The sequence below is a fragment of the Cornus florida genome, unplaced genomic scaffold, assembly GCF_030987335.1.
Source record: "Cornus florida cultivar Cherokee Brave unplaced genomic scaffold, ASM3098733v1 CherokeeBrave_3.0.0_Hap2_Chr08, whole genome shotgun sequence".
Classification (NCBI taxonomy): domain Eukaryota; kingdom Viridiplantae; phylum Streptophyta; class Magnoliopsida; order Cornales; family Cornaceae; genus Cornus; species Cornus florida.
Window position 1 is genome coordinate 2313267 of NW_026775578.1, and position 27526 is coordinate 2340792.

General features: G+C 36.2%; 1 protein-coding gene across 6 annotated transcripts; it reads right to left on the minus strand.

Moving 5' to 3' along the window:
* Positions 1-174: 174 nt before the first annotated feature.
* On the minus strand, positions 175-12905 carry LOC132268862 (peroxisomal ATPase PEX6). Of its 6 annotated transcripts, XR_009469384.1 has the most exons (18): positions 12491-12905; positions 10541-11176; positions 10208-10451; positions 8872-9013; positions 7747-7930; positions 6768-6959; positions 5974-6249; positions 5660-5731; positions 4202-4288; positions 3981-4103; positions 3735-3845; positions 3596-3634; positions 3358-3479; positions 3120-3264; positions 2690-2770; positions 2079-2262; positions 761-837; positions 175-390 (listed from the first exon to the last, which is right to left on the minus strand). XR_009469384.1 is itself a non-coding variant. In XM_059769738.1 (16 exons), exons 1-16 carry the CDS (start codon positions 12749-12751, stop codon positions 2173-2175), a joined length of 2805 nt encoding a protein of 934 aa, XP_059625721.1. In that variant the 5' UTR covers positions 12752-12905; the 3' UTR covers positions 1856-2172. The 6 variants fall into 6 exon arrangements, 4 of the variants coding, with proteins under 4 accessions (XP_059625721.1, XP_059625723.1, XP_059625722.1 ...); XR_009469383.1 differs by lacking the exon at positions 761-837; XM_059769738.1 differs by lacking the exons at positions 175-390; positions 761-837 and having other exon boundaries at positions 1856-2262.
* Between the last annotated feature and the right edge of the window lie 14621 nt (positions 12906-27526).

Sequence of the window (27526 nt, forward strand, 5' to 3'; positions counted from 1 at the left end):
CTTCTTCACCCCTGAGAAACTTTTTTTTTTTCTTAATTGACGCTCACACACATGCCTTTATTGAGGCCAGACCCTGACCTCACTTTTCTAAAAAAATGCAGTGAAATTTCCAATTACGTTATCTTTGAATCAATAATTTATGTCCTTGAATCTAAATAATCAGACTACTGATAATGAAACAACATTAAAATTGTGTGTGGAGAGAGAGAGAGGGTTGCTTCATTACGGATATCCAGCGTTACAGAAGCTCAAATGACCCAGTGAAAGAACATGAGTTCAAACTCATTTATCCACAGCAGCCTGCGTTAATGGAACCAACATTGATCTTGGAAGGAACCAACACTGATCTTGGAAGGGTTTGACGTTCAGCACCAAAGAAGCAACGATTATCTGTAGCATCAATAATCAGTAACAATTGAATTGCTGATAAACCTGATCTTCATTTAGACCTAATTTACTCAACCACTCAGTCACAACACTTTACAGCACTAAATACCAATATGCCTTTTGTTCTGGTTCTTAGTCCACTAAATACAAATATGCATAAAACTCCACCAGTATGGATAAAATAGATCCACAGGATTAGAGTAGGTAAGTTGTGACACATGAGATGAAAGGATTAAAATGCCAAATGTTTAAAAAAAAAAAAAAAGGTGACACACAGATCAAATTTTCATTTGGTCAACTGCACAAAAATGTTAAAGAGAATAAAGTGTTCTGCCAAAAAGAGGATAAATGAAGCACAGTTCATCAAACCTACTTATTTATAAGAAGCTGCTGTTGTTGTCACTTCAGTTGTTCCCCTCATTTACTCGTGACCAAGATCCTATTAGGTAACTTTTGGCAGAAAGTTCAGTAGTTAATCAAATGCAAAACTCTATCCTAATTTACAGCTTCGGACAGATTAACACATTATCTGTATAAAATGATAGAGAAAAACCTAGAAATTGAATTTTCTTTTTAATGCCGCATGCTAAATCAAGGTTTAAATTAGTGCATAATTTAAGCAATTTCAAAACTCCTACCTAACAGTTTGCTTAGCTAATTAAAATAAATACAGAAAGAAAACAAAAAATTTGAAATACTATAGTAATTAATTGTCTCATAAACCAAATTTTCTTTCCTATTAGTATCTAGAACAAGTTTCTTTGAAACATCAGGAGCTTGATTAATGACAATCAAAATTTAAAATCTTAGACAGACTTTAAAGACAGACTCTGGAGATGCAAAGGTATTTTAGAAGTGCAATGAGGGGTTTCAATTGAAAATCAAGGATGTTTTCATTCTTGCTGTCTGCCAAACCATTTAAGCAGAAACATTTTAACTACACTTCTCACAGATTACTTTTTTTCACAAGATACACAACCTTATTAAGAATGAATAAAAATCACTAAAGAAATATATAGAAGCCTCAAATGCTAGAAAGTCTGCATTCATTTGGATTTAGATAAGCACTCATCATCTAGCTGATGTGCTTATAAGCTTATTAAGAACGAAAAAAATCACTAAAGAATATATAGAAGCTTCAAATGCTATAAAGTCTGCATTCGTTTGGATTTAGATAAACACTCATCATCTAGCTGATGTGCTTATGAGTTGTTCATTCTACAGGAACTTTTCACTTTCAATTATATAGCATCCGTATATACATTTTTGGAAGTATGCATGTAACTATGTATCCGCATGTGTGTGTGTGTGTGTATATATACGGGGTGTGTGTGTGTGAGAGAGAGAGAGAGAGAGAGAGAGAGAGAATGCATGAATATAAACATACTGGATGAACCTTGCAATATGCTACATGGTCCTTTTTTTTTTGCTTGCTCTGCTGCCAACAATTTACTACACTTTTGCTAACTGTTTCCAATTGCCATCTTATTTTTTTTCCATTTATGCTTTGAAGCAAAGATATTGTGCATCTTAATCTGTTCTTTTAGACAGGGTAGCATGGCCCCCTTTAACTTTGTACATATCCCATTATATTAATACAACACGAACTTGCTTACCCCCACCTCCCAACAAGAAAAGAAAAAAGGAAAGGAAAAAGGAAAAAATGATATTCAGCCTCAAATATACAGTACCTTTATATTAAAGAATCATCAAATACTTGTGTATTGTAGGAGAAGATCTGCAGTATCCTTGCAGACCATGATCATTGAGCAGGACAAACAAAATTCATCTTGAAGCTCCTTCAAACTGATCCCGTAACAGCTCATACTTCTTGAGCTCCGCTACAGAAAGTGATGGAGACAGTTCCTCCAAGACCTACACATACCAGCCCCCCAACAAAAAAAATAAAAATGAAAGGAAAGAAAAGAAAAGAAAAAAAAATTGGTACTATAAGATGATATTAATAAATAACATCACCAACTCCAATTTTTAGAAGAAACGTAGCCATGATCATTAACTGGTCAGACTACTATTGTCACATGAATTGGTGTCTGACAATTAAGTGGTCAGAACACTCAAATCATCACAGACAAAGGTATGTCTTCCCTATTCTATTTCTGATACACAGTAGAAATTATGACAACTTGAAAAAACTTTTCTACCCTCAAATTAAAATTATTATAGGCAGGCACTGTACTGCAGACTATATGAATTGGTTAAAGGGCCCTAAGGCGATCAATTTGTCCTTTCAAAATATTGGTTAGCTAACATCAACCCATTCAAGAAAGTAACTACCTCATACCTTCACAAAGTCATCGTATTCAACAATAACAGAGTCGGCTTCATCAATTCTGCAAGTAGAATCTGAATGTGGATCTAAAACCTACAACATAATTAATAAACCACCGTTGGCAACTCTTCAAACAGTAAATCAGCACAGGAATAGGCATGTGGAGCAATGCTTTGCAAAGGTAAGTTAATCTCGTAGTAGTTAAAACCCTCCAAAAAAAAATAGTCGGAGACCTCACAAAATGCTTTTGTTCTTTTCCACTCTTTGTGTCACGAAGAAGGGTAGAGAGATGTAGATAATATTTTGTTGGTCATTCATAATATCACGTTTCATGTAGCCAACGCCAAATAGTTGGGAAAAAGATTTGTAAAGTTAGAGTTAATTTGACACTGAAAATGATGATGGTGATCAACCACAGCAAGGATGACTTGAAATTACTCACCTTGCGCCTCGCTGCGTGAAACCAAGCATCTGCACACAAGGCATATATGTCCGCACCAGTGAAGTTTGGGGGGCATTTCTTTGCTATTGAGTAAAGGGAAACATCTTCTTGCAATCTAAACTTTCGGGTTAGTGCTTTAAGGACCCTGCAAGATATGGGAAAGCATGACACACATGAATGAATGTATTAAATATATAATAAAATATATCATTAAAAGCAAAGTGAGAAGAAAACTAACCGCTCTCTATAAGATGTCTCAGAATTAACTCCAACATAGAGGAGCTTATCAAATCGGCCAGGCCGTAGAAGGGCTGGGTCAATAAGATCTGGTCTGTTGCTCGCTCCTATTATAAACAAGTCCTGTTAAACCAGCAAGAGAAGGGGCTTGGTTTCAGTTGACTAGAAGCAGAAGGATAAAAAAAATACACACATATATATGTATATATAATAGAATTAAGCACAGTAGTATAAGTAACCTGTGCAGAGTCATTCAGGCCATCGATCTCTGCAAGCATCTGGTAACAAGGGAGGTCTAGCACATTAAGCAACTGTATTGATTAAAGTAAATAAAATAAAAAAAGAAATCTGTCAAAATAATAGCACATCTATCTTTACCTGAGAAACCACGCGGTCCATAACACCACCCGAATCGCCAGAAGCACCCCTTGCTGGAGCAAGGGAATCAAGTTCATCAAAGAAGATTACACAGGGACGTGCTGATCTGGCCTGCAAATGATGCGCAATGTTATTACAAATTGTGAGTTGAAGTAGCTTATATCATCAAACCAAATTAATCCATCGTAATACTGCGATTTAGCTTTTACCTCCCGATGGTAGACCATAAGAAAGAGAATATTTTACCTTCTGAAAAATGTCTCTCACATTTTTCTCCGACTCTCCTATGTACATGTTAATAAGTTCAGGCCCTTTTACGCTGAGAAAGTTCAAGGAACATTCTGTTGCCACAGCTTTCGCCAACAGAGTCTGAAATTTAACAGCAGCACAGATTATGAAGCATACTAACATCCAAGATAAGAAATGACATGCTGAGAACAATATAAAGGTAGGTGCTTCAAACTTACTTTTCCAGTCCCAGGAGGACCATAAAGAAGAACACCAGAGCGTTTCCGCAACCCAGATGAAAACAAATCCTTGTGCAGTAGAGGTAGCTACAGATTTAATGACAGGCATCAGCGAAACATCATCCAAAAGGACAGGAGGACAAACTAACTCGTCTTCCCAGCTTCTCTTATTTCAAAGGATCCATGAATGTATAAGCATAATTTAATGATGAACTCAGGGGACAATAATAATATATCATGCAACCTATGTTGAATATTCTTCAATTCATCTTAATCTTGGCATGAAACAGACAAGGACAATAAGAATATCAATCTTTTCCCTCATACGTGAAGAAACTCCAGACGATATTCCATTCTTGTTAATCATATTAAACTTTGCCAGTCACCACATCTCTTACTGTGTCAACTTTAAGTATGCATGGTAGGATAAGTGCTAAGTAGGCATTTGAAAATAGTTCAAGAGGAAGGTTTAAGAGATGGATATTTAGCCAGACCAAGGGTGCCACCAATCACTTGGCTTCAGTTGCACGCAATATCTGCTTCTCTTTCATTCACTACATTCACAGCCTGAGAGTTACAGCTTATTTGATTGGACCTGATGATCTTTGCAGCCATCTCTCAAGTTTCTAAATTAACTGGTATGCATGACGCTAAATGTCATGGAATGCTCTTGGATCTTGATTGCAAAGAGGGTAGTTTCCTGTTCTAGGCATCCCTGTTGATGGCTCCATACTATATTGAAACGATTTTGTACATCAATTGTTAAAATACACCCAAGGAAACTATTAACGCTTAGAAAGGTGAAAGACTAATCCTTACCCTTAAGTTCTCTAGTCTGACTTATTTCCCTCTACTTGGTCCTTTTCAATTGCTCTGAGACAAAAGAGATTCACATTTTTGCATATGGGTTGAGAAGACCAAGACTTTCAAAACCCACATGATGAAATTGGCAAGCTATATAGTTGATAAATCATCCCACATGAGTTACAAAGGCCTTTCTGCAAACGTGGATGGTTGAAACTGGCACACCGGGGTGAAAGTTGACAGGATAATGGATATGAAAAAGGCATTATGGCAATACACAGGGAAACTACCGAAGGCACGTATTCTTGCGAGGTACTTTCTGCACACAGTTGATGTTTTGCAAAGGCATGTTAAATAACAGCTATGTGGTTGTAATATGAAATGGCTTGCAATGAATTGTTCATTTATTATATCATGTGTGGTACAGTTAAATTTTAAATTCAAGGAATTATGCCAATGTACCTCCATTTAAAACAGTCCTATTCTAATGAACTGGCGAAAAGGTGTATGGTTAAGTCATAAACAAAAATCAACAGAGGGAAACCCCTTCAAGCTAAAAAATAATTCTTTATACAAAATTTTCAAATCAATCAATCAACGAGAAACTCTGCAGTAAATATTCCATAGACGAAGTAGAGATATTGAAGAGCATACCTGAACGGTGTCCAGAATTGATTTCTTGACATCCTCAAGCCCACCAACATCCTCCCATTTCACATCAGGAACCTACAGCAAATAATCCGGACAATCTAGATTCAATAATCTGTTAGATAAGCAGCAATTAAGAACATCAAACTGCCTACTCATTGCCACAGTTGTTCTTAAAAAGAGTAGACATTGACCTCAAGAAAACCAACATAACATCACAGAATTAAGTTAACAGAGTCAGCTTTTCTTTCTTTCTTTCTTTCTTTCTTCTTTATTTATTTATTTGGGGTTTGGTGATCTAGTTTGCTATTTAGTTCAACCTTTGGAGTGCCCAAAGCTGATGCATTTCTTTTCTTTGATCGCTCCAATGCTTTTGCCAAGTCTTCTTTACCCAGAGCTCGAGGTACAACATCGCATGTTTTATTGTGCTGCACAGAACCCTTTTCAACAAAGGCCTCAGCTTCAACTTCGTCAAATTTAATATCCTGCCTAGGAATTAAATTTGCACCAGCATCAGCAATGAAAGCACGCATATCCCTAGGCATGAAACCAGATGTCTGTCCAACTATGTCCCTTAGAAGATCTTCTGAAGCAGTCTGCAAGAAGAAATAATCTGATCCATCAAAGTCAACAGCCATGACCACAGTACACAAGTTATAACCAATAAAATTATTATCATGAAAAGATGTAAAATCTATTTGCGTAGACCATAACAACCACCAAGATAAACACTTGATGATCGTACATAACGAAAATGTAGCATATAGAGATCTTAAATCATTTGCCAAAAGGTTCAGCATATACATCCCAAGCAAAAATTGACTCCATCTGATGCTTGTACCATGACGTTATTTTTTACTGATAAAAAAAAAATGTAAATTTCAACATGACACTTGAAACATATATGTACATTAAAAACTAGAGATCAACCTTACTTCTTAGCATCTGGTTTAAATTCACAGACCAGAACCCTCAGCATGTTGGGTCAGAAGTACATGTTCGAGATATCAGGTGGCAGTGAAGGGATTTTATTTTTTGGATCTAATGGATAAAGGAGTCAAACTCATCGTAATTCCATATAAAAAAGACAACAGAAAGAGTATAATTCACATACATCCGGAAATTGTTCAGAAACATGTTGAAGTGACTGGGACAGCATTTCGACCCTTTGTTCTTCAGTCAAAGGACCCATGCTGATTTCATGGCTGAAACGGCGTCTGATAGTTGGTGGCAGACCTTCAGAACTGTCAGCAGCTGCAACTAACAACACTTGATGCCTGCTTATCTTTTCAGCACTGTTCACTTGCTGCATCAGCAAAATATAACAGAAGACATACCCTATGAATATTTTTAAGAAAAATAGTTTTTTCCATTTCAACTTTTTTCCGAATCCTGAAGTCCTGTTCATCCCAAAGTTAGGCGGGTGCTCCTAAGGAATTCTAGGTCCTAGTTGCAACCTTCTGATTTCGGCATAATCATAATTGTACAATAAATTTCTCGAACTGAAAGCCGTATGAGAAAGAGGATTTTATGAGAGAGGTATTATGTGACGCAAATTACTCACTTCACTTATTTCCTTTGTCTTTTTCTCTTTTTCCTGAAGGGTCTTCTAAAAGAGGCTAAAAGATGAAAAATTCAGCCAAATCTCAATAGAGGCTTAGTGATCCATCACGATTGGAATTATTTTAGTCACTTTAAATAAATTGTTGAAACTTGAATCTTCCATTCACTGGTCAAATCCATTCCGCTAAGAAGTAAATTCAGAAGCAAAATTTTCAAGTGGTGTACATCAACTCTGGAGGAGCTTCCAAGGGGCATATATTTTTTCTTTTCCTTTTGTGGATGCATACTGTATGAAGATTTTCCTAACGCTTATTGCTTTCTGTAATTAAAAGCTGCATACTAGGATTCAAGCGAACAAAAAATATATATAAAAGAAGAAAGAAAGAATTGTAAATCTTTTCAATTATAATTAGGTTATAACTTATAGTATCTATAATCAAATACAATAAAATTCCCTCGTGAGATGAACAAATTTTTGTTGTACAAAAATAGTTAAGAGAACTGAAAAGGCAAAACAAAAAGAATCTTACAGAATCAACATTGGATTTTTCTTCACAATAGATGTCTTCATCTTCAACAACTGGCTCCGTAAATTCCCTGATAACAGATGCAATTTCAGAGCTAATAGCAGCTTGATCATGTGGTGAACCCTCGTGAGAGACCAGACTCCGGAAAGCATCAAAATGGCGGAGAAGAAGAATTGTGGGTGAATATCTATTAAAAAGTTAATTAACGAGGAATAAGAAGCTTGAACAACCTACAATAAGTATCACAAACGCAAAAGCAATCTAAATTATTATTGAAACACGAAACATATGCATGGCCAAAATCTATTACTGGAGGTTTCCTACAGTCCTACCTGTTAGGTGGTCATCTACCACCTCAACTTGATCATGGACCATGCTAGAGTATTCTGTATTCTTGATTTTCACCCGGATTCACTTTTGAGCGTTGAAAGATTGGATATGTCAAATTACCTGCTGTTGATCATTCTAGAAGATATCTAATTGGACACACTAAAGGCTGATAGGCTCAAAATATTTATCCATTTGATCTTCTATTCATGTTCTGTACTGGTGACTACCATAGATAATCAACAATGCTCATACATTTCAACTTTAAGAACAGCAGAATAGGAGAATAAAAAATTGAAAATGAACCCCAATACCAAATCAAGATGAAATTGAACCATTTATAATTAAAAAATGGAAGAAGTGAGAGGATGAGATGCAAGATGAGTTAAGTATCCGCCGATTGCCAACATATCAGGATAATTCAAAATATTAAAGAAGCCAAATGACAAATTTTTTTGAAGAAATAATTATCTGGACTTCGCCTAAATTGATCAGAAGAAAAAATCAATTAAACAAGAAAGATAAGGATAGAAAGATTCTATATTCTTCAATATTCCTTTTATTTTTTTCTTTTCTGTTTTATTGGGAGTTGGGGTTGAAAGGTGATGAAGGTGGAATGGATTAAAAAATTCAAATTTACATGTAACTATCAGTTATTTCAAAGAGTCACAAGATTATGACACTACAGAACTTAAGTAATGTAACAACATTTTTTTTCTTCTTTTTTCCTTGTTTTTTTGTTTTGGTTACATAACGACATGCATGGATCATGCTAAGAGCAACTAAAATGAGCAAAAGTACCTGCGAGCCACATTGAAAGCTTGAGATAGCATAATGGACGTCTTTTTTTCAGAGGATGCCATCAGATTATGACAACTGTATTCTACTACATGCAGGCCCAAACGGCGAGCAACAAATTTAACCACAGTCCTCTTCCCACACCCTGCAAAAAGTTCTGAATCAGTAAATACCAACAATTACAGTCATATGCATGCATATAAATGTTTACTTTTAAGGATGCTTGGAATGCTTGCAGGGTCAAGAGGCATACTGTTTTCTGGTGTAATTTGTGTTGGGATTGGGGTAGACCTCGATGGTCTACTCTTTCTGTTTTGGTGTTGCAGAACTCGGTTCTAACTCACTCCTATTTGCAGCAAAGTGGAATATCTCTTGTATCAAGGTGCTGTTTATGCTTCAGCAATGTGGAGCATGGGGATCACTTATTTTGTGGGTGACAGGGTGAGTATTCATGGCAGGTCTGGTTGCATCTGTCTTCTATATGCCATTGGAACTTACAGAGGTGTGAATCAATTAAGGACTTGACTATGGTATTTTCTCAGCAGTTCTCTGGTAAATCAGTCAAGAACAAGATGTCTAGAATGCTCTTTACTGCCACTTTATATTTTCAGTGGAGGGACAGGAATGATAGGCTACATTGTGATAATTTTAAGGAATCCAGTGTGTTGGTTAAATGTATTTTGTGGGAGGTGATGGACGTCTTAGGGGTATGCCTCCAAGATATCATTTGATTTCTTTTCTTTCTAGTATGCTCAAGGGCTTGTCCTTGATAGTGCTCCTTGTTCAAGGATCTTGTGTTGTTTGTAAGGGTATGCCCTCACTTTTCCTCTTGTACTATATTGTTTATATCTATAAAATTTTCCTCCATTTAGGAAAAAAAATAAGTGTGTAATAGCAGAATTGAGAAGTTATGACATTTGACTGTTTCACAAGAGGCTATTCAAGAATAGTCGCCACAATTATTCACAAACCTTGTCTACGAATCCAGTATTCAGGATATCAAGCCACTGTAGTCCCTTCATTTTTTCCTCCTTTGATTCTGTGTTGCAAAATATGTCTAACAAAAGTTCCCTAAGGTTAAAGCATTGTCTTCCTGATCAGCAACATTGTCAGGAAGCTCTTCAAATTTTTTTTATTTTTTTATTTTTCCTTGGCAAGAAACTCACACCCCCATTTTGCCCCTATGGGGACTTGAACCCTCACAATCCACTTTGAGAGGTAGAGGATATACCATTAGGCTATAACGCCCTCGGTAAGCCCTTCAATTATTTATTTATTTACTTATTTTAAATAAAATCTCTTTAAATCTAAACAACAAATTGTAAAGAACAAAACTCACCGGGCAAACCATATAACAGAACAGCAACCCTGAATTTTGATGAAAGTGCTGATGGACACAGAGGTGGTGTCAGTATGGAGGCCAAAGTCTTTACTGTGTCTCCTTGTACGGGCACAATGCCTTTAGGTCCAGCAATCAACAAATCTGGAGGAACAGCAGAAGGAACACTCCCTCCAAGCACAAGGGCAGTTTGACTACGATTGACTCTGAGAACTGGTTCATCTGAGGGCTCCATAGCCACAACCTGAGGCCATGAAACTACTTACACATAAGAGTGTTGTGTCATGACATTCCTTGACATCTCATGCTAATATGAAGAACAGAAAAATTCACCTTGAAGTAGATGATGGTGCCATTGGTATTTTGCATCTTTTGGCTGCATGGAATGCACAAAGCTGAACTGCAATTCCAATTGATGCAAATACTGAAAAGATCACCTCTGGCAAGATATCTATCTGTTTCAAAGTAATTATGTAATGCCAGATCAATCATTTCTTGACGATCTTCAGCTTCAATAGACGAACTTTCTTTAAGTGATTCAAAGGTACCACATTCTGGTATCTTCACAAAAGAAACCCTCAAGTGTGAGGCATATCTTGGTAATAAAGCCCAAGGTTCGAGTCCTACACTGATGATAGGCGCTTCTCCCCCTTTTCCATTTGTTTCATCATCCATGTTAACCTCAAATAAAGATGCCAAAGCTTCTTTCCCCCGGTGAACAAGAAATTTCAGGCACGATACATGCAAACTAAGGTTAAATGCCAGAAGGGGAGATAGATAGGCAACTTCTTGATCCAACAACACACTATGAATTTGAGGGAGACTATATGAAGGAAAAACTAGCATTACACGAGAAGACTGGGAAAAGGGTAATCTACTATCTAATGAGTGTTCATGGGTCTTGGGAGGATCAAGGACGACAGCTTGGCCAATTCTCTGTACGTTTGTCTCAACATTCTTGACAAGTATCTAATACATAATTAGCAGGAGAAAATGAAAAAGGAAATAATCAAGTGTTTCATCAATCTAGGACACCAAAGAAAAAAAAATTATGTAGATGATAATCTAGATAAAGAATAAGGCTAATTAAGTAACGACAAAGAAACAATATTGCAAAATATGCATAAATAACATCCAATCTGTTGATAAAATTTACACTAATAATATCCATATTAAAGCCACTAATTTTTGTTGCAGCTCCATGAGCATACTCTACATGTAAATCCACACTTTTTCAGCTTATATAAGTATGTATATTTGTCGCGGAATGTCCATACTTTTGATGGGGTATTATATGTTTGTCGGATATATATTCTATTTCTTGTTGAACCTGTTAAGAAAAGAGCCATTGAGTTACAGCACCAGTAATCAGTAATGCTGACTTATAAAAAAGGAAAAGGAAAAGAAAATGAAAAAAAAAAGAAAAAAAGAAAAGAAAAATGTGGCTCTTACGATATCCGCTCCCACCCCCACTACGTTCTAGAATTTCCATACTTTATTTAGCTGCAGGTTTATTGGTGATATATCAAGAAGTCACACCAAAAGGATAAGAAATTAAGCACAACCCCTGATTATTGCATGTTCCAAGTGCTATATTTTCTTTTTCTATATTTCTCTGCAATAGTATGGGAATAAATGATTTTTTCCTTCTTCTACAGTGCATGAATCAACCCACACAAAATACCAATCTGTCACAAATATAAGCTTTCTGAATGCATCAATAAATCATCACATGTAACGCATGAACTAAAATAAAGTTCTCTTAAATGTTTGGGAGCACTGAATCCGCTCCTTTCACTCTTTCCTCCAATTCCAAATCCAAGATTCAGTGCTCCCAAGCCCAACATTAGAAAATTTCTATATCCTCTGGTTGGTTCCTGATAAACTGTAAATAAGTAAAGAGGTTCGGATATTGAATCTCAATTTAAAAGTTATCTGAATCTTTTAATTATCTTTAACTCAAGAAAACAAAAGTATCCACTTATCTGAGCCTAATACAACTATTTTGATCAATTGAGTCTTAACAAATCTTTCACATTCTGGATACCAAGATTACATAAAATATTATACATTTAAAGCATCAGGTATAAGGTTAGACTCCTCTTGGGTGCAAACAATTCTTCGGTGGAGGATGTTTGGGTGTGAGTGCTACGTATTAACCAAGGGGAAAAAATGTTTTCTTCTCTTATATTTTCTTTTGTTTTTGGAAAACCAAACAAGGTCATAAATTAATAAATTGTAGCAAAATTCTAAGGAATCAGGAAAATAAATAAAGAAGCGTACCAGTGATCCTGAAGTTATCGATAGTTTCTTGAAAATAGAAATGGGGAGCCCAACCAAGACACAGTCGTCGAGAGAGGCCACCTTCGGGAGTGAAATGTCAGTTCGGTCCTTCGATAATTGGAGAATTCCCGCCGGTAACTGCAGCGACGATGAGGTTTTTCCGTCAACTCCATCTCCTTCTTTAGTTCTTGACGAACTTAGAACGGAATTGATGAGGGCTTTCGTTGAAGAGAGAACCAAAGGTTTCCTTCTCTCCACCATCTCAAACCACAATTGAAACCCTAGATTTAAGTGAGAGCAGAAAGAAACATAGTAGAATCTACTCTATACTTATAGAGAGAGAAAGAGAGTAGAGAGAGAGCCCACCAACGGCCAGCGAGTTGGATGAAAATTGCGCAAATCAATGAGTTCTCTTCTGTCTGAGGTATGTTGATGCTATTTTAATAAACGTTCCAACGACGTAATCGTCTAGCGATTTCTTCTTGGGCCAACAAATGGGCTTATCCGACCCAACTCCCACTGCTATAGTGAATGGTCTCATCCTGTCTTACTCCAACCGCCATAGTTAAGCCCATATGCTAATACATTGGGCTTTTAAGAAAGCTTCAGATCCCATTTTAGGAACAATACTTGCTTACTTACCGGTGAGTAGGAAACTTATACTCACCACGTATATGACGCAATACTAAACTGACAAGTATTCTTACATTTAAAATAATAAAAAATAAATAATTTGATAGCTATCCGAGTTAAACCCAAATGGATCCGAATCATATTCAAATTCTCTATCCTCTCCCTCTTTTTCACGCTTTTATTCTGTGGAAGTCCTAACCTCATCCGTTCTGTCCCTCTCCCCTTCTCTCTCGCGCTCATATTTTTACAGAGAGAAATTGGTGTTTTTTTATTGACAGGAATCTATGGCACCTTTAACTAATCTTTAAAAAATTCCACAAGGCTCGAAAGGAATTGAAAATTGGTGACGTTGAATTCAAGAGTGTCTAGAACGATATCGAATGTAATGTTTTGCAACTGAATTTATTTACCAAAGTTAATTAAATAGGACCTCGCACCTACAGGGATCATCATTTTCTGGAACATTGGTATTTGAAGCTGATTTGGTTGTTTTTTTTTTTTTTTTTTTTTTTTTTTTTTTTTTTTTTTTTTTTTTTAAAGTATACACTTAAATTCTCTATGGGGTTTTGACATTTATTGATTTTGATCTCAAATAGCATATAAGTACGAGATGTTTTTCTTTGTTTCAGGGTGTTTTTTTTTTTTTTTTTTTTTTTTTTTCTACATAATAAAAGCGTGGTAAACAGGGAGAGGAAAAAGAATTAGAATTTGATTCAGATTTATTTGGGTTTAACCCAACTAGTTATCAAATTATTATTATTATTTTTTATTATTTTAAATATAAAAACACTTGTCAGTTACCGGTGAGTAAGCAAGTATTGTCCCCATTTTAGTACCTCTTTAATTCCAAAATTAAATTGACTTTTATCTTGAGTTTAGGCCTATTGTAATTAGCCCAATCAGGCCTAGTAATCCATAAAAAGTCATTGCAAGTCCATAAATTTTAATTAGCGTTCCCTAAAGTTTCAAATTCATGGAGTGAAAATCCTTAAAGCCTTTAGATTTTTTTTTAAGTACGTGCGTAAAATTTAATTGTTGTTGCACTTAAATATATTTTTATTTATTTATTTTTACTTTTAAATGTATTTGACAACCATTTAAATTTTTTATTTTTTTTTAAAGCTCACCCAATAATCATATACTACATCATATATTTACTCTTAAACTTAAAATCATAAAACTTCTCTCAATTGTAAAAAAAAAAAAATATGCATAAATTAAATACCTTTTCGAATTAACAGAACTTATCATGTGATCTCTATTCATGTCGGATGTCTTAATTGAGTTGTGAAATATCAAAATTGACTTTATTATATAATGTTAAATTAAAACTTAAAAATTATTTTTTAAAATTGCGAAAATGCATCTTTAAGTGAAGTGGTTGTCCTCTTCTTTCCCCACTCCCTCTCTCTAAAACTCACTTTTCTCTCTCTAAAATCAGACCCATCAAGAAAAAAAATTAAGAGAGACTCTTTGATAATGCGAAAGACGCTAGTTCCCTTTCTCTCTCTTCCTCTTCGATCCTCCCTCTTCTTTGTATCTGTTTCTTCAGCAACTTCATCAATTCTTCTTATCTATTCTCTGATGGAAGGTATACACATTGATTGAAATAATTCTTGACGTGTAAAGTTCTGATTCACTCCAATATATATCCTTCAAGAAGAGATCTTTCTAATCCCAAATAAAAAATAAGCACAAGAGTTGTCATTACAAAATACATTAATTTACTACAGAATTAAAAAAAAATAAAATAAATAAATTGAGAAAAGATAATACAGTGAATCTTCTCAAAGTTTTCGTTTGATTTGCACGGATACAAAAGTCTAAAGGAGATAAACAGCAGTTGCAGCCAATTTTTATTATTATTATTTTTTTGCATATGGTATTGGCAAACATTAATAAATTTTACTGGTTGTTTTATTTTTATTTTTATTTTATTTTCTATCTTGTGAAATAAAAAAGAGAGTTAGAACCATAATGAGCGAGGGAAGTGAGGATAAAAATCGAGAATCAGAAGAGAAGAGAGAGAAACGTAAGGAAGAGGTAGCATAATTTGACGTGGCCATGCAAGCGATTCGACCTCTCTTTCAATTGTTTGGTACACTTCTCGTATCATTTTTCTTTACCTAAAATCTCAAACCCATATCTATGCATCTCTTTGTAACATTGTCTTGTAACTAAATTGAGAGAAATGAGGGACAGCATCACCTCCGGTTGCATAATACAACTATTTGCTTCATTTGAAAAAAGTGGTTGAGAATGTGCCCCATCAATTAAAAAAATTGAGTAACTAATTTTTTACCACTTCTTTAAATATTGTATTTCATATATATATAAACTTTAAATATTATTTCTAAAATACGTGTCTCTCTTTATCTCTCTAAAAGATAGGCACGGCTGTTTTCCTTTCTCTCTCTAAAAGGGAAGAAGGAAATAGTACCAATGGTAGTTTGAGATGAAGAAGAAGAAGTGAAGAACGGCGGTGAGGTGAAGAAGAAAAAGTGAATAACGGTGGTCTGAGGCGAAGAAGAAGAAGTGAATATCGAAGGTTTGATGTGAAGAAGAGGAAAGGAAGAAGGAAGGTCTGAGGGTTAGGGTTTGAATTTCGAATAAATGAAGATGAAGAAGAAGGGAAGGGAAAACGAAGAAGAAGGAAAGAAGGTCTGAGGCTAGGTTGGAAAAGTTGGGATAAGTTGGGATGCACCTTAGGAAAATGTTAGGATTCACCATAAGAAAATGTTGGGATGCACCAAAACGGCGGTGAGGCGAAAAAGAACAAGTGAAGAACGGCGGTTTTAGGCAAAGAAAAAGAAGGAAATTGTACCATTTTAAATGGTACACCAACAATAAAAATGTTAGGATGCACTTTAAAAAAATATTGGGATTTATCTTAGGAAAATGTTGGAATGCACTTTACAAATAAGTTGGGATGTTTGTACGAAAATGTTATGATGCACCACTTAACAAATACATTAGGATATATCTTACGAAAATGTTGGGAAATTGTTATGATGCAATTGGGAAATTGTTGTGATATAGCAAAGAAGGATAATTTGGGATACAGGTATAATTTTCAGATTTTATTTTCAAGGAAATCCTCTTATTTCCATAAGAATGGCATAAACAAAGAAATCGTACCTCTTACTTCGATTTGGAGAAGTCTGATCTAACCTTCAATTTGGAAATAGAATCGCTTATTCTATTTCGAAATAAAGTCTGTTTCCTGCTTCTATTTGGAAAGAAAACAAAATTTATTTGGAAAGAAATTAAATTCTAAACTGGGTTGATTGATATTTTGGGAGAGAAGAAGGGTAGTTGGGTGGCGGGATTTCAATTTTATTTCAAATAGGTTGTTGAAATGGAAAAGGAAGGGAAGAAGAAATAAGGGAGGAAATAAGAGTATATTTGAATAGTGTATATATATATATATACACAAAAATTTTGTATAAAACAAATATAATTTTTTACCCCTTATGGTAAGTATTATTCATTCATAAAAATAGAGCAAATGGTTGTACTATTTCACTGAAGGTGATTTTCCACAAAAAAGGAAGACTTCATTTGAGGGTCTTTGACTAATTGGAAGTTAGGTATAACTAAAATAAAGGTCTCACCTTACCGGATATATAACATTGTCTTATAGTTGTCAGCGCCTAAGGCTAAAATTGTTTATGGGACTAATGTAACGGGAAGCTTATTCCACATCAGATTCGAATGGAAAGTTAAAAGGTATAAGTGGGTGTGTACACAGTACTACCCAATAGATTAAGTTTTTTGGTAAGTTGACCCACCTGTTACAGTTGATATTAGAGTCAGACCCTATCCTTGATCTGGTAGCATGTCAAGCACTTGGCCGAGGGCGTCTGGGTCTGCACCTCGGGTAGGCAGGGTGGCCTGAGTCGCAACGAGGGCATTGCGAGTTCAGGTGAGAGAGAATGTAACAAGGAAGAGCTTGTCCCACATCTGATCCGAATGGAAAGTGAAAAGGGTATAAATGGGTAGGTATACAACACTACTCAATAACTTAATCTTTTGAATAAATGGACAAGTACCCACCCATTACAACTAACTTCTAGCTTCTTCTTCTTTCTTTCTTCCACTCTAATATTGTGGAGTATTCAAGAGGAATATATTTATAAAAATATTTTATATAATTTTTGCATGTATATTTATTTTTTTATGAGGGGAATATTATCTAATTTGGATGCTAATATTATAATGGAATAAATTAAATAAATAAATATATATATATATACACACACATACACGTCTATATTTATACTCTCTTTATATATATTATATTAAAGAGTTTCAGTACATTATTTACATTATTTTATAATAAATAAATAATAAATTTATTTCTTCTATTATTAAAAGTACAAAGAATTTCACTATATTGTGTGTTTTTTTCTTTTTTCTTTTTTGGTAAATAAGACTTTGGCTTGTCTTGCCCCTTAACCTTGATATATTTCAATACATTAAAGAGGTTGATTACATTATTTTATAATAAATTTACATTTATAATACAATACAATAAATAATAAATTGACCTTTTAACTTTTCTCAATCACCTTCCTTATATTTTAATACACTAATAAAATGGTACGTGTACGTGAGTATAAATCTAATTTAAAATAAAATTAGAAACTAAGAATTTCAAAATTTTTATGACAAAAAGTTTAGTAAAAAAAACAAAATCTTTTAGATTTCTCCTTAATTGGGTGTTCATGTATATTTATCTACATACAAGTAATTTGAAAATAAACAATAATATAATAATGACATATGGTAAGAAAGTGACTTCAAGTGTCGAGTCATTTCTATCTTTCATGTCTCTATATTTTTTGTATTGGAAACCTGAACATTTTAGTTTATAAAATGAATAATTAATTAAAACACTTACACAACAACATTTATTGCGCAAAAGATAATTATTTAATATAATAATAATAAGTGCCCTTTGACTTGTGAAATGACACCCCTTGAGGTTTGTCTTATTGACAGTCATATACAAGTTGGCTCACTTTTGAATAATGACACCCCCTCAACTTTGTTGCCTTTGACAAAGACACCCATTGAGGGTCTGACATGTGATAAAATGACATAAGTGCCCTTTGACTTGTGAAATGACACTTTTGAAAAGAGAAATTACCGAATTACCCAACCTAATAAATTTGAAATGTCTAAAATAACCTCTCCCACATCTCTCTATATACAAATATTGTCAATATATACATAACCTGATATATATATCAGGTATATGCATTCCATACATCTAACGAATCAGTAGGGTAGCCGAAGCCCTGGGTTGAAATTGCCTATATATTATATACACAAATGCACGTTCCATGGTTCTCCAACGTACCAATGGGGTGGTCGCTGGAGCTCTGCGCTAGAATCGACGAAGCCCTAGGTCTATTGGAGAAAGACGAAACAGCAGTGTTGTAAAATCGCCCAAATCGTGCCAATCTTTTATCAATAACACACCAAAACAGAATTAATTTCTTTGATCAGCAATACGTATATGTCTATATACCTCACTTTAAGATCTGGGTCTCTGCCGGTATGGAGATATATATATATATATATATATAAATATATATATATATATGTATAAAAGTTACAGACCACATATATATAAATATATAGACTCTTATGTACCGATCTGTGGCCAGAACAGTGTCTTTTGCTGCCACCGCTCAAACGACATCGTCGCCAGCTAATCTTCTGATTTCTCCGATCCTTTTACTTCCAGGAGTAGATTCAAACGAGGTTTCAGATCGCGCAAAGGAATCAAATCAATCTATGAATCCGATTTAGCTAATTCCGGTGATGCCACCACCACCTCCGCTGCAATCTCAGACCATAGTCTAATGATGCAAATGGATCTGAATTTATCTGTGGGTAGATCCTCTGTTTGTTTTCTTGGAATTTGGATTGGCGGAACTTTCCGGATGAGAGTTATGGTGGTTTTACAAAAATACGATCCATGGTAATATTGGGTGGTGGTTGTGTGGTGGAAATTGTGGTGGTGAATGGAGAGGGGGAAAGAAGGGGTTTGCGGTGGTGAAGGTGAATGGTGGTGACGATTCTGGGCTAAGGTGGGGGAGGTTGTCTCTTTTCTTGTGGGGAAGGTTGTCTTGCTTATGGGTGATAGAGGGGATGATGGTGGTGGCGGCGATAGAGGGGATGATGGTGGTGGCGATTGTGGGTGATGGTGGTAGCGATTGTGGGTGAGCCGAACTTTGATACAGAAGGTAGAGAGAGAAATTAAACACTATTAGGTGAGATTGGTAAAATGGCAAAAGAGTCATTTTAAAATTATGGTATTTTACAATTAAAATTAGTTAAATATTGAAGGGCAATTTTGTCTTTTCAAAACTTTTAAAGGACTATTTGGATCAAACTTTTGTTAGGGGGTGTCATCGTCCAAAAAACGTCCAACTTGTATATGGGTGTCATTATGGCAAACCTCAGGGGGTGTCGTTGTAATTAACCCTTAATTAAAACACTTACCCAACAACATTTATTACGCAAAAGATAATTATTTAAAATAATAATAAAAATAATATAAAAAAATTATACATTTTACTCCTATTAGTTTCTATATTACCACCTTGCGCCATGATTTGGTTCAAACGCCAAGTTTAGAATAACTAACATCACTGTACTTGTCTTGCGTTGCATTATAATTTATAAAAATAATAATTAATCACTTAAAACATCAACCAACTAAATTCATAGAAAACCAAAAAACTAAAAAAAAAATTACAATTATTGATCATGTATTCACAAATATAGAAAGCCAAAAAAATAATAATAAATTATTTATCATGTATTCATAAACAATTCAAAGATGTTATTTTACAATTAGACAAAATAAATCAGCTGCTTTAGATATATATATATATATATAGAGAGAGAGTATATATATATATATATATATATATATATTGTGATGTTTTCATTTTTTGCCATTTTTCATTTTTTTGGAATTTTTGTCGTTGCAAGGGCATTTTTGTCTTTTTGCCATTTTTCGTACTGGACACTGTGGAGTGTACCAGTTGTGTCCGAGAGTCGTCTAGGGCATTTCATTGAGTTCAAGACCATTTGAAATGCAAGGGTGATCATTCTGGTATTTTTCAATTTTTCGGGCCGGACGGTTCCGTGTGGGACCCACTACCAGAATTGTTGCACACGGGAATTTTGGTTTGGTCCATTTGCATCATATCTATTTTATTCAATGTGTTATATGTGGTTCTTGTATAGTTGGTGCATATATATAAGTTTAGGGTGAGAATTAATAAGAAAAAAGGAAAATAAAAGAAAAATGGAGTGGGACCCACCCCCCACCTTAAAAGGGTTAGAGACCACTCTTTAGTCTCTCATTTTCTCCCTTATCCTGTAGGCCTCTCTCTCACTCTCTCAAAATTTCATTTTTCTTTTCTTTTGCTTCAAGAGCTTCAAAGCTTGATTCCTCCCTTAATTTTTGGAATTTTTAAGTGCCGTTTGCGGCAAATTGAAGCTCACAGCGAGATCTACAAGTTGATCGGAGCCGATTTCCATTTGGTCACCATTTAGAAGATCTCAAAATCTAAGGGTTTGAGAAGAATTTAGGGCTTTTCATCCATTTAGAGGTAGGGGTCTCTAATTCTCACTTCCTTGCACTTTTGTGAGTCTTTCTACCATAATTGTTGTCAAACATGTTTGATTTGAATTAATTGACTCTTAAATGACTTGATTTTGTATATGAAGCATACAACTATGTGTAATTGTTGATTTGTATGAAAATCATGCCTAAATGTTGAATTCTCTATGTTATTGTGTTGATAAATTGCTAGAAATGATATATGGAAACATGTGTAAATCTCTTAGAATTATTGTAAAGCATGCTTATTTGTGGAATATGAAATCTCTTATTGCCCTAGCATTGAATACATGGGACATACATGCATATTATGGGGCATGAATGGGGGGAAATGATTTTTGTACAAATGAGAAAGGGATTTTTGGGGAAGAAGTTTGATTAAATGATTTTAAGAAAACCCGGTCGCCGTGGAGTCACTAAAGGGTCGGTGTGTTAATGTAACCTAGAGAGAACTAGGGAGATCGCCTTAGCGTAGTTGAGCTAGCTGGGCCCCAAATGACGCCGCGGGGGTACCAAGGGTCAGGGACAATAATCAATCATTCTTTCGTGTCGCTGTGGAGTCACCAACGGATGGGTTATATCAACAGTTTAAAAAATGGATGGAATTGGATTTTGAAAATTGGGAGCGACATACATGGCATCGCATATCAAGGCACGTCATTACTTATTGTGAAATTGAAATTAATGTTGTATTTCTTTCTGACATAGCATGACCCCTATCTTCTATTTCTATTCATTATTTGGATTCACGGGGCTACAAGAGGTGTGACGGAGCGATGGTCGTTCCTACACGCCAAAATTGATGTAGTGAATGTGCGGTTCAAGGAAAGCATTTTTGGGTCAAGTTTAAATTTATAAAAACCACTACCAACACTACTACTAACGTAGCAAGAGTGAGTAGGGATTGTCCCAAGGGATTGTGGGGATTGAGCAATGTCGGAGTTGATTGTGGAATCGCAATTGGAGCTAGTAGGTCGAGTGATTAAACAATTGGTTGGTTGGTTGATTAAAGAGCAACTAAATTAAACTAAGTAATAGCAAAAGAGTGCAATTAAGAGTAGTAAGAGAGATAAGAGTCTTGGGGTTTAGAGATCACCACCAAGCAATGCATTTCTATATTATTGACAAGTGATTAATGAGGGCAATTAGTGTGTTGCAATATTGGTGTGTGTGTATTTGGTTGATTCAACAAGCAAAGATGACTAGTTAAGCATGTATTGTCTAAACATCATGTGAAAGGCACAATATATCTAAGCAATGAAGCATATATTGTCTAAACAACATGTGAAAGGCACAATAAATCAAAATAAGTCATTAATCCTTTCATTAGGCTCACAATCCAAATACAACACAAGATTAGAGACATATGCTAATTGCATTCAAAAGCTTGGATCATCAAACAACAAGCATAGATTGTCCGCCCATTTAACACTACACTACAACTACACTACATCTACACTACATCTACATTACTAGCATGAAAATAAATTAGGGGAGAGGCACAATCCATCAAGAGATAAGTATGAACCATTAAGAGAATCACAAAAGCATTCTTTTAAGCACAATGTTTTGACAATCTCTAAATCTATGGCATCAATACACATAGACATGCATCAATAACACAAAATCTAGATACAAGAACATGAACATCAATTCTAGCATACATAGACATATGAATAGAATGAAATGATCAATTGGAACCATTAAACCACACAAATCATTGATTAAACAAGATCTATATATATCAAAGTGTCAAAACATTAATTACAACACTAATCCCTCAATAATACACAAGATTAAGATATAGAAAGCATGTTTGGGGCTAGTTCTAGCCCCAAGAGGATGTCTAGCCACTCATGGTAAGGATGCTCCAACCCTCAAGGGCTAACTCCATGGAAGAGGTTTACTCCTTGTTGATGAAGATCTCCAATGGTGTCTCTAGTCTCCTCCTCCTCTAAACTTCCTTTCCAAGAGATGATATGAAAAATAAAATTAGCTCCCCTTGAAAAAACAATCCTTATCCTTATATAGGTAGGTCAAAATGACACCTAAAATGAGCTGGGGTCGTGCATACAATATTCCCTAATGATTGGATAAAGAACAACTTTCAATGTGATGGAATTTTAACTTTTTCGCACTGGAGGAAGTTCGATCGATCGAAAGTAAGTGAGATCGATCGAACTTAGGCTGGATCGATCCAACTGGCTGAGCTTTTTGGAAAAAGACAAATCCAAGATATTTATGGGATATATTTATAGGAAAAGGACAAAAGTGGTTAGTGGGTGGTGTAGCTGTGGATAAGATCAATCATTTGAATAAGGACAAAAGTGTTCGATCGATCGAAGAATGATGTTGGATCGATCGAACTTTTGGACTTAAGTGCTTTGGATCAAGGCTTGGATCTATCTTGAAGTACTGAGATCGATCAATGTTCGATCGATCGAACCTTGGACTTGAATCTATCGAACTTGCTGCTTTGCTTCATTTTGCTTTTTTCTTTCTCCATTTTGCTCCTTTCTTTGTTTAATCTCAAAATTGCTTCAATTAAGCTCTTATTTGGCTGAGTTAGCTTATTTTCGGGATAAGTGCCTGAAAATGAAAATAATACGAAATCAATCTAAAGCGGTAAAGTAAGATAGATAAAGGTACTAAGCTTAAGGGGTTTAAATACGCACTTTTCAGTGCTCATCACACCCCCAAACTTAAATATTACTAATCCCTAGCAATGAACTAGAAAGTAAAAGAATGAAATGAATAACTATACAACTATAAACTAGAAAACAATAAATGGATAACGCCACTTTCGTAGGGAACACGATTGCATTTAACATATGCAACAAGCCTTTTAAACCCCTAGGTTACCTCTAGTGGACGAGTGAAGTCTCGTGAGGGTTTCCAGAAATGGTACCCACATACATTAAGCTCATTTTTTCAAAAGAAGTACCAATATTGCAAACAAGTATTGGGAACAAACTACATCAAGTATGCAATTTTTCAACCCTTTCCAAGCAATCTCCCAAAATCTCAACATCAAGCAAGCAAGTATGGTCCTCCACACATCAAGAAAATGATCATGCAAATTAAAACAGCTCTAGAATTCTTTTGAGTGGACCGGCATCAATGTGTTGCTATCTTAGCTAACTAAAGAATTAATCACATCTTTACCCTCAAACTAGCACACAAATCTAGTACCAATCATCAAGATAAAAAGTGGACCTTTTATTAAAGCTTTATTGTTCTAGGTGCGCTTATTCTTTTCACTTTATTTATTTATTTATTAGAGGATCAAAGATGGAAGCATAGTGCAATGTATTGATCTATTAAGCTTTCTAGCGATTCATGAGGTCGAGCGTTAGGTCAATAACTCCCAAACCAGACGGCTTCAGGGCACTAGGTATTCAAACACCCCTACGGACTTACAAGCTCAAATCAACTAGGCTACAAATCAAGACAACAACCATCTAATCATTTTCCACTTCTCAATTTTTGAGAGATATCCTCACTTTTGTTGCTCCTTTTTTTTTTTTTTTTTTTTTTTTTGGATTAAACAATTATTAACCTAGAGTTTGGGCCCTCCACCTTTCGGCGCAAGAAGTTCAGTGCTTGATGAGGCTAGAATCCCGGCTACTTAGTGAAAATGGGTTGTTATCCACCTTTATCAAGAATGAAAGCTTTCAATGCACTACTAGCTCAATTGGGATATAACCAATTCAATAATTAACAAAGCATGTACCCCACAAATGAATACTAGTGTGCGCTGGTGCTAGTGTAGAAGACTAGAGTGAATCTCAAAATAATCACAAAATCAAGATGATGTGGACCACAAGTACAACCAAGATATCAATCTTTCAAAAAATTTACTCCTAAATGGCATTCATAAGGCATACAAGGAGTATTGAACTCTCAAGTTAAGCAATTTTTAAATTTTAAGCAATATAGTCCTCAAAAGATCAAAATCATAGCTAGGTATGGACCAATCATAGAAATATCCCTCAAATACAAAAAGTTTGAATTTAAAACTATCACTGTAGAGCACCATTCCCCCAAACTTAAATTGCACAATGTCCTCAATGTGCAAAGAGAACGAAGGAAAGAGTATACCAGTGCAACTGAGCAAGAATGATCGAGACTGAAGTATCCGAAGTAGGTGGCATTGCCCCCCCAAACTTGGGATGAACTGTGGTCCTGAAAATTGGCACTTGGATAAACTTATCAGATAACAAAATGGGATAATCAGTGCACAGTGAACATGCAAGTGTAAATGGGATAAACAGATAACAAAATGAGAGAAGTATAAGGGTGGTCCTTGAAATTGGGTAGCATTCTCTCACTGAAGTCACTGTGATTCACCTGATGGAGTCAAACATACAGATATGAGAATATAATCATATGACATCCTTATCAAAAATAGATATATAAAATAGAGAAAGTGCAGGTACAACAAAAATATCAAAGCCGACAGATCGGCTGTAAAAATAATACAGTAACAATAATAAAGTATCAAAAGGAGAGAGGGATCATAAGATAGAAAAGACTAGGAGCTTAGGAAGATGAGGTAGGACGGGCAGGTTTGGCTCCACGGATGTCTCTGGATAAATCTCTGAATATGGTCGCGACATCTGTGTAGAAGGTAGTGAACTCCGCTCTGTGGGCCGTGAGGTCAGCTCTGATGGCAACAACAGCGTCCTCGAGCGTCTGCAGACGCACTCCGAAGCCGAGGGTCAAGTCTGGTATAGATGAGGCAGAAGACAGCTCCTGGGTCTGCTCCTGCTCGTGGATAGGTGACCTGGCTGGAGAATGCTGAGCTACGTCATCCGCTGAATGCTCCAAGTCAATATAAATATCAATGTCATCATGCTCGGCAGTTGGATCGACTGGTGCATCGTTCGCTGCGGGAGCTGCTGCTGCTGGCTCTGCTAGTGTCGGGGCTGCCTATACTGCCACCTCCTCCTCTAACTCTAGCTCTGTAGCCGTCAGTACGGCATGGATCTGTAAGTGAGTGATAATAGCTCTGTAGCTTTTGTCCCAGTCCTTTTTGAGGAAGTGACAGGAACCTCTATCGGGGTCCTCCTGTGGGTGGATGGGGTAACGCTGGTCAATGAGAATCTGGGTGATGAAGTGGCTGAATGAAAGAGACTTGGCCCTTCCGGGCACCTCCTTGCTGATGTACTCATCGTAGAGCTTCCTCATTACACTTCAGATAAGCGCAAGAATAGACACCCAGTGGCCGGTATAGAAGGCGTACAGGGCTGCTAGATAGTTTCCCCGCCTCTGAATCTTATGTCATGCCATGTATATGTTTCGGTAGAACACCGAATCTGTAAACCACAGGTCATCCGGCAAGAATGTCCGGGTGGCGAAGGTCTTGCCACCGGCATGGTGACCTTTAAGAAAAATTGCCATATCGGTGTAAGAAGTCCTGTGGAGCCTGGGATAGGTCTCCTGAAGTTCTGGCCGGCACCGATGTGGACAGCGAGTCGAACGGGCTAGAGTATCCACTGTAATGGTGATCTCATGGCTATCGATAGATGTGATGAGCTTGGCTGTAGTGCGCGGCGACGGTCGAAGGTTCTGTTAGAACAACCGTACCAGTCGCGGGTGATTGGCTCTGTGACTGGGGCAAGAATAGCTGAGAGGCCCTGCTGAATGATGTCCTGATAGGCAAATCGAGTCAGTACCGATCTGGAGAAGAATGCGATGTCAAATGTTGACTCGCGCTCGATAGTTATGTGTGCATATTTAGGCGTGAGCCTATCGCGCTGTAGATAAGTTGGCTGAACAGGTGGAGCCGGCTGAGCTAGTTCCTCAGCGCCTCTATGCAGTAGAGATGGTGATTGAGTGAATGCTGGACGAGCTGGCGACTGGGGTGGAGTAGGGTGTAATAGCTCCTCTGTATGAGAGGGCTGCGCAGTCTCCCCAGTCTGCTGTCGGACTCTCCTCTGTGTGTACTCGGGGCTAGGATCCCGGACATGAGATGGACCGGCGCCGTCGTTAAGTCTGCGGCTAGAGCCGTGACGGTGTCTACGTGCTACCGTCTTAACGCAAGCCACAGTCTGCAAATAGAAATTCAAGAGTTAGTGCCATCATATATAGAATATAAAGCACAATATAGAAACATGTATGTCAAATAAGATAGACAAAACAAAATATCGTATGATTCTATGCAAGTGGCAGAATATGAAACATGCTAAATAATGTAAGTATGAAATGCATCCAATGTGGAATATCACAGGCATTGGGCATATATAAGGTAGCATGAACATAAGATAAGATGAATGAAATGTGTATATGAGATCTGTGAAATTCGATCGATCAGAAAAAGAAATGAGATCGATCACAAAAGTTGGATCGATCGAAAGTTGAGTTGGACCGATCGCAAATATTCGATCGATCATAAATTTGTTCGATCGATCGAACAGTGCGACGATGAAACCTAACAGTCACAGATCTGTGACTTTTGAAGCATGGGGCCCACACGAGTGAGTTCGTGGGCCCTCCAACAACACAAATCAAGCATAAATGCACTCCAAACGTGGCCCAAACACCCAAATCTAACAAAATCTTCAAAATCTATGCACACATATGCGCACACACACACACATATATATATATAGACATAGATGCTAAAGCTTTGAGAATGGAAGATTCAACATGAGAGCAATATGATTACGACATTTGAAACAAGTATTGATGCATGAGAGTTCAGATCTAGGGAAGGATGTCTCGGATCTTACCTTAAGAGAGCAAGAGAATGG

Excerpts from the sequence above, each read along its gene's own strand:
- LOC132268862 (XM_059769738.1), bottom strand. The coding sequence starts at position 12,751 with ATGGTGGAGAGAAGGAAACCTTTGGTTCTCTCTTCAACGAAAGCCCTC. Across the intron at positions 10,452-10,540 it reads GCACCATCATCTACTTCAAG|GTTGTGGCTATGGAGCCCTC; the intron begins GTGAATTTTTCT and ends TCATGGCCTCAG. Across the intron at positions 3,846-3,980 it reads TGAGAGACATTTTTCAGAAG|GCCAGATCAGCACGTCCCTG; the intron begins GTAAAATATTCT and ends CATCATTTGCAG.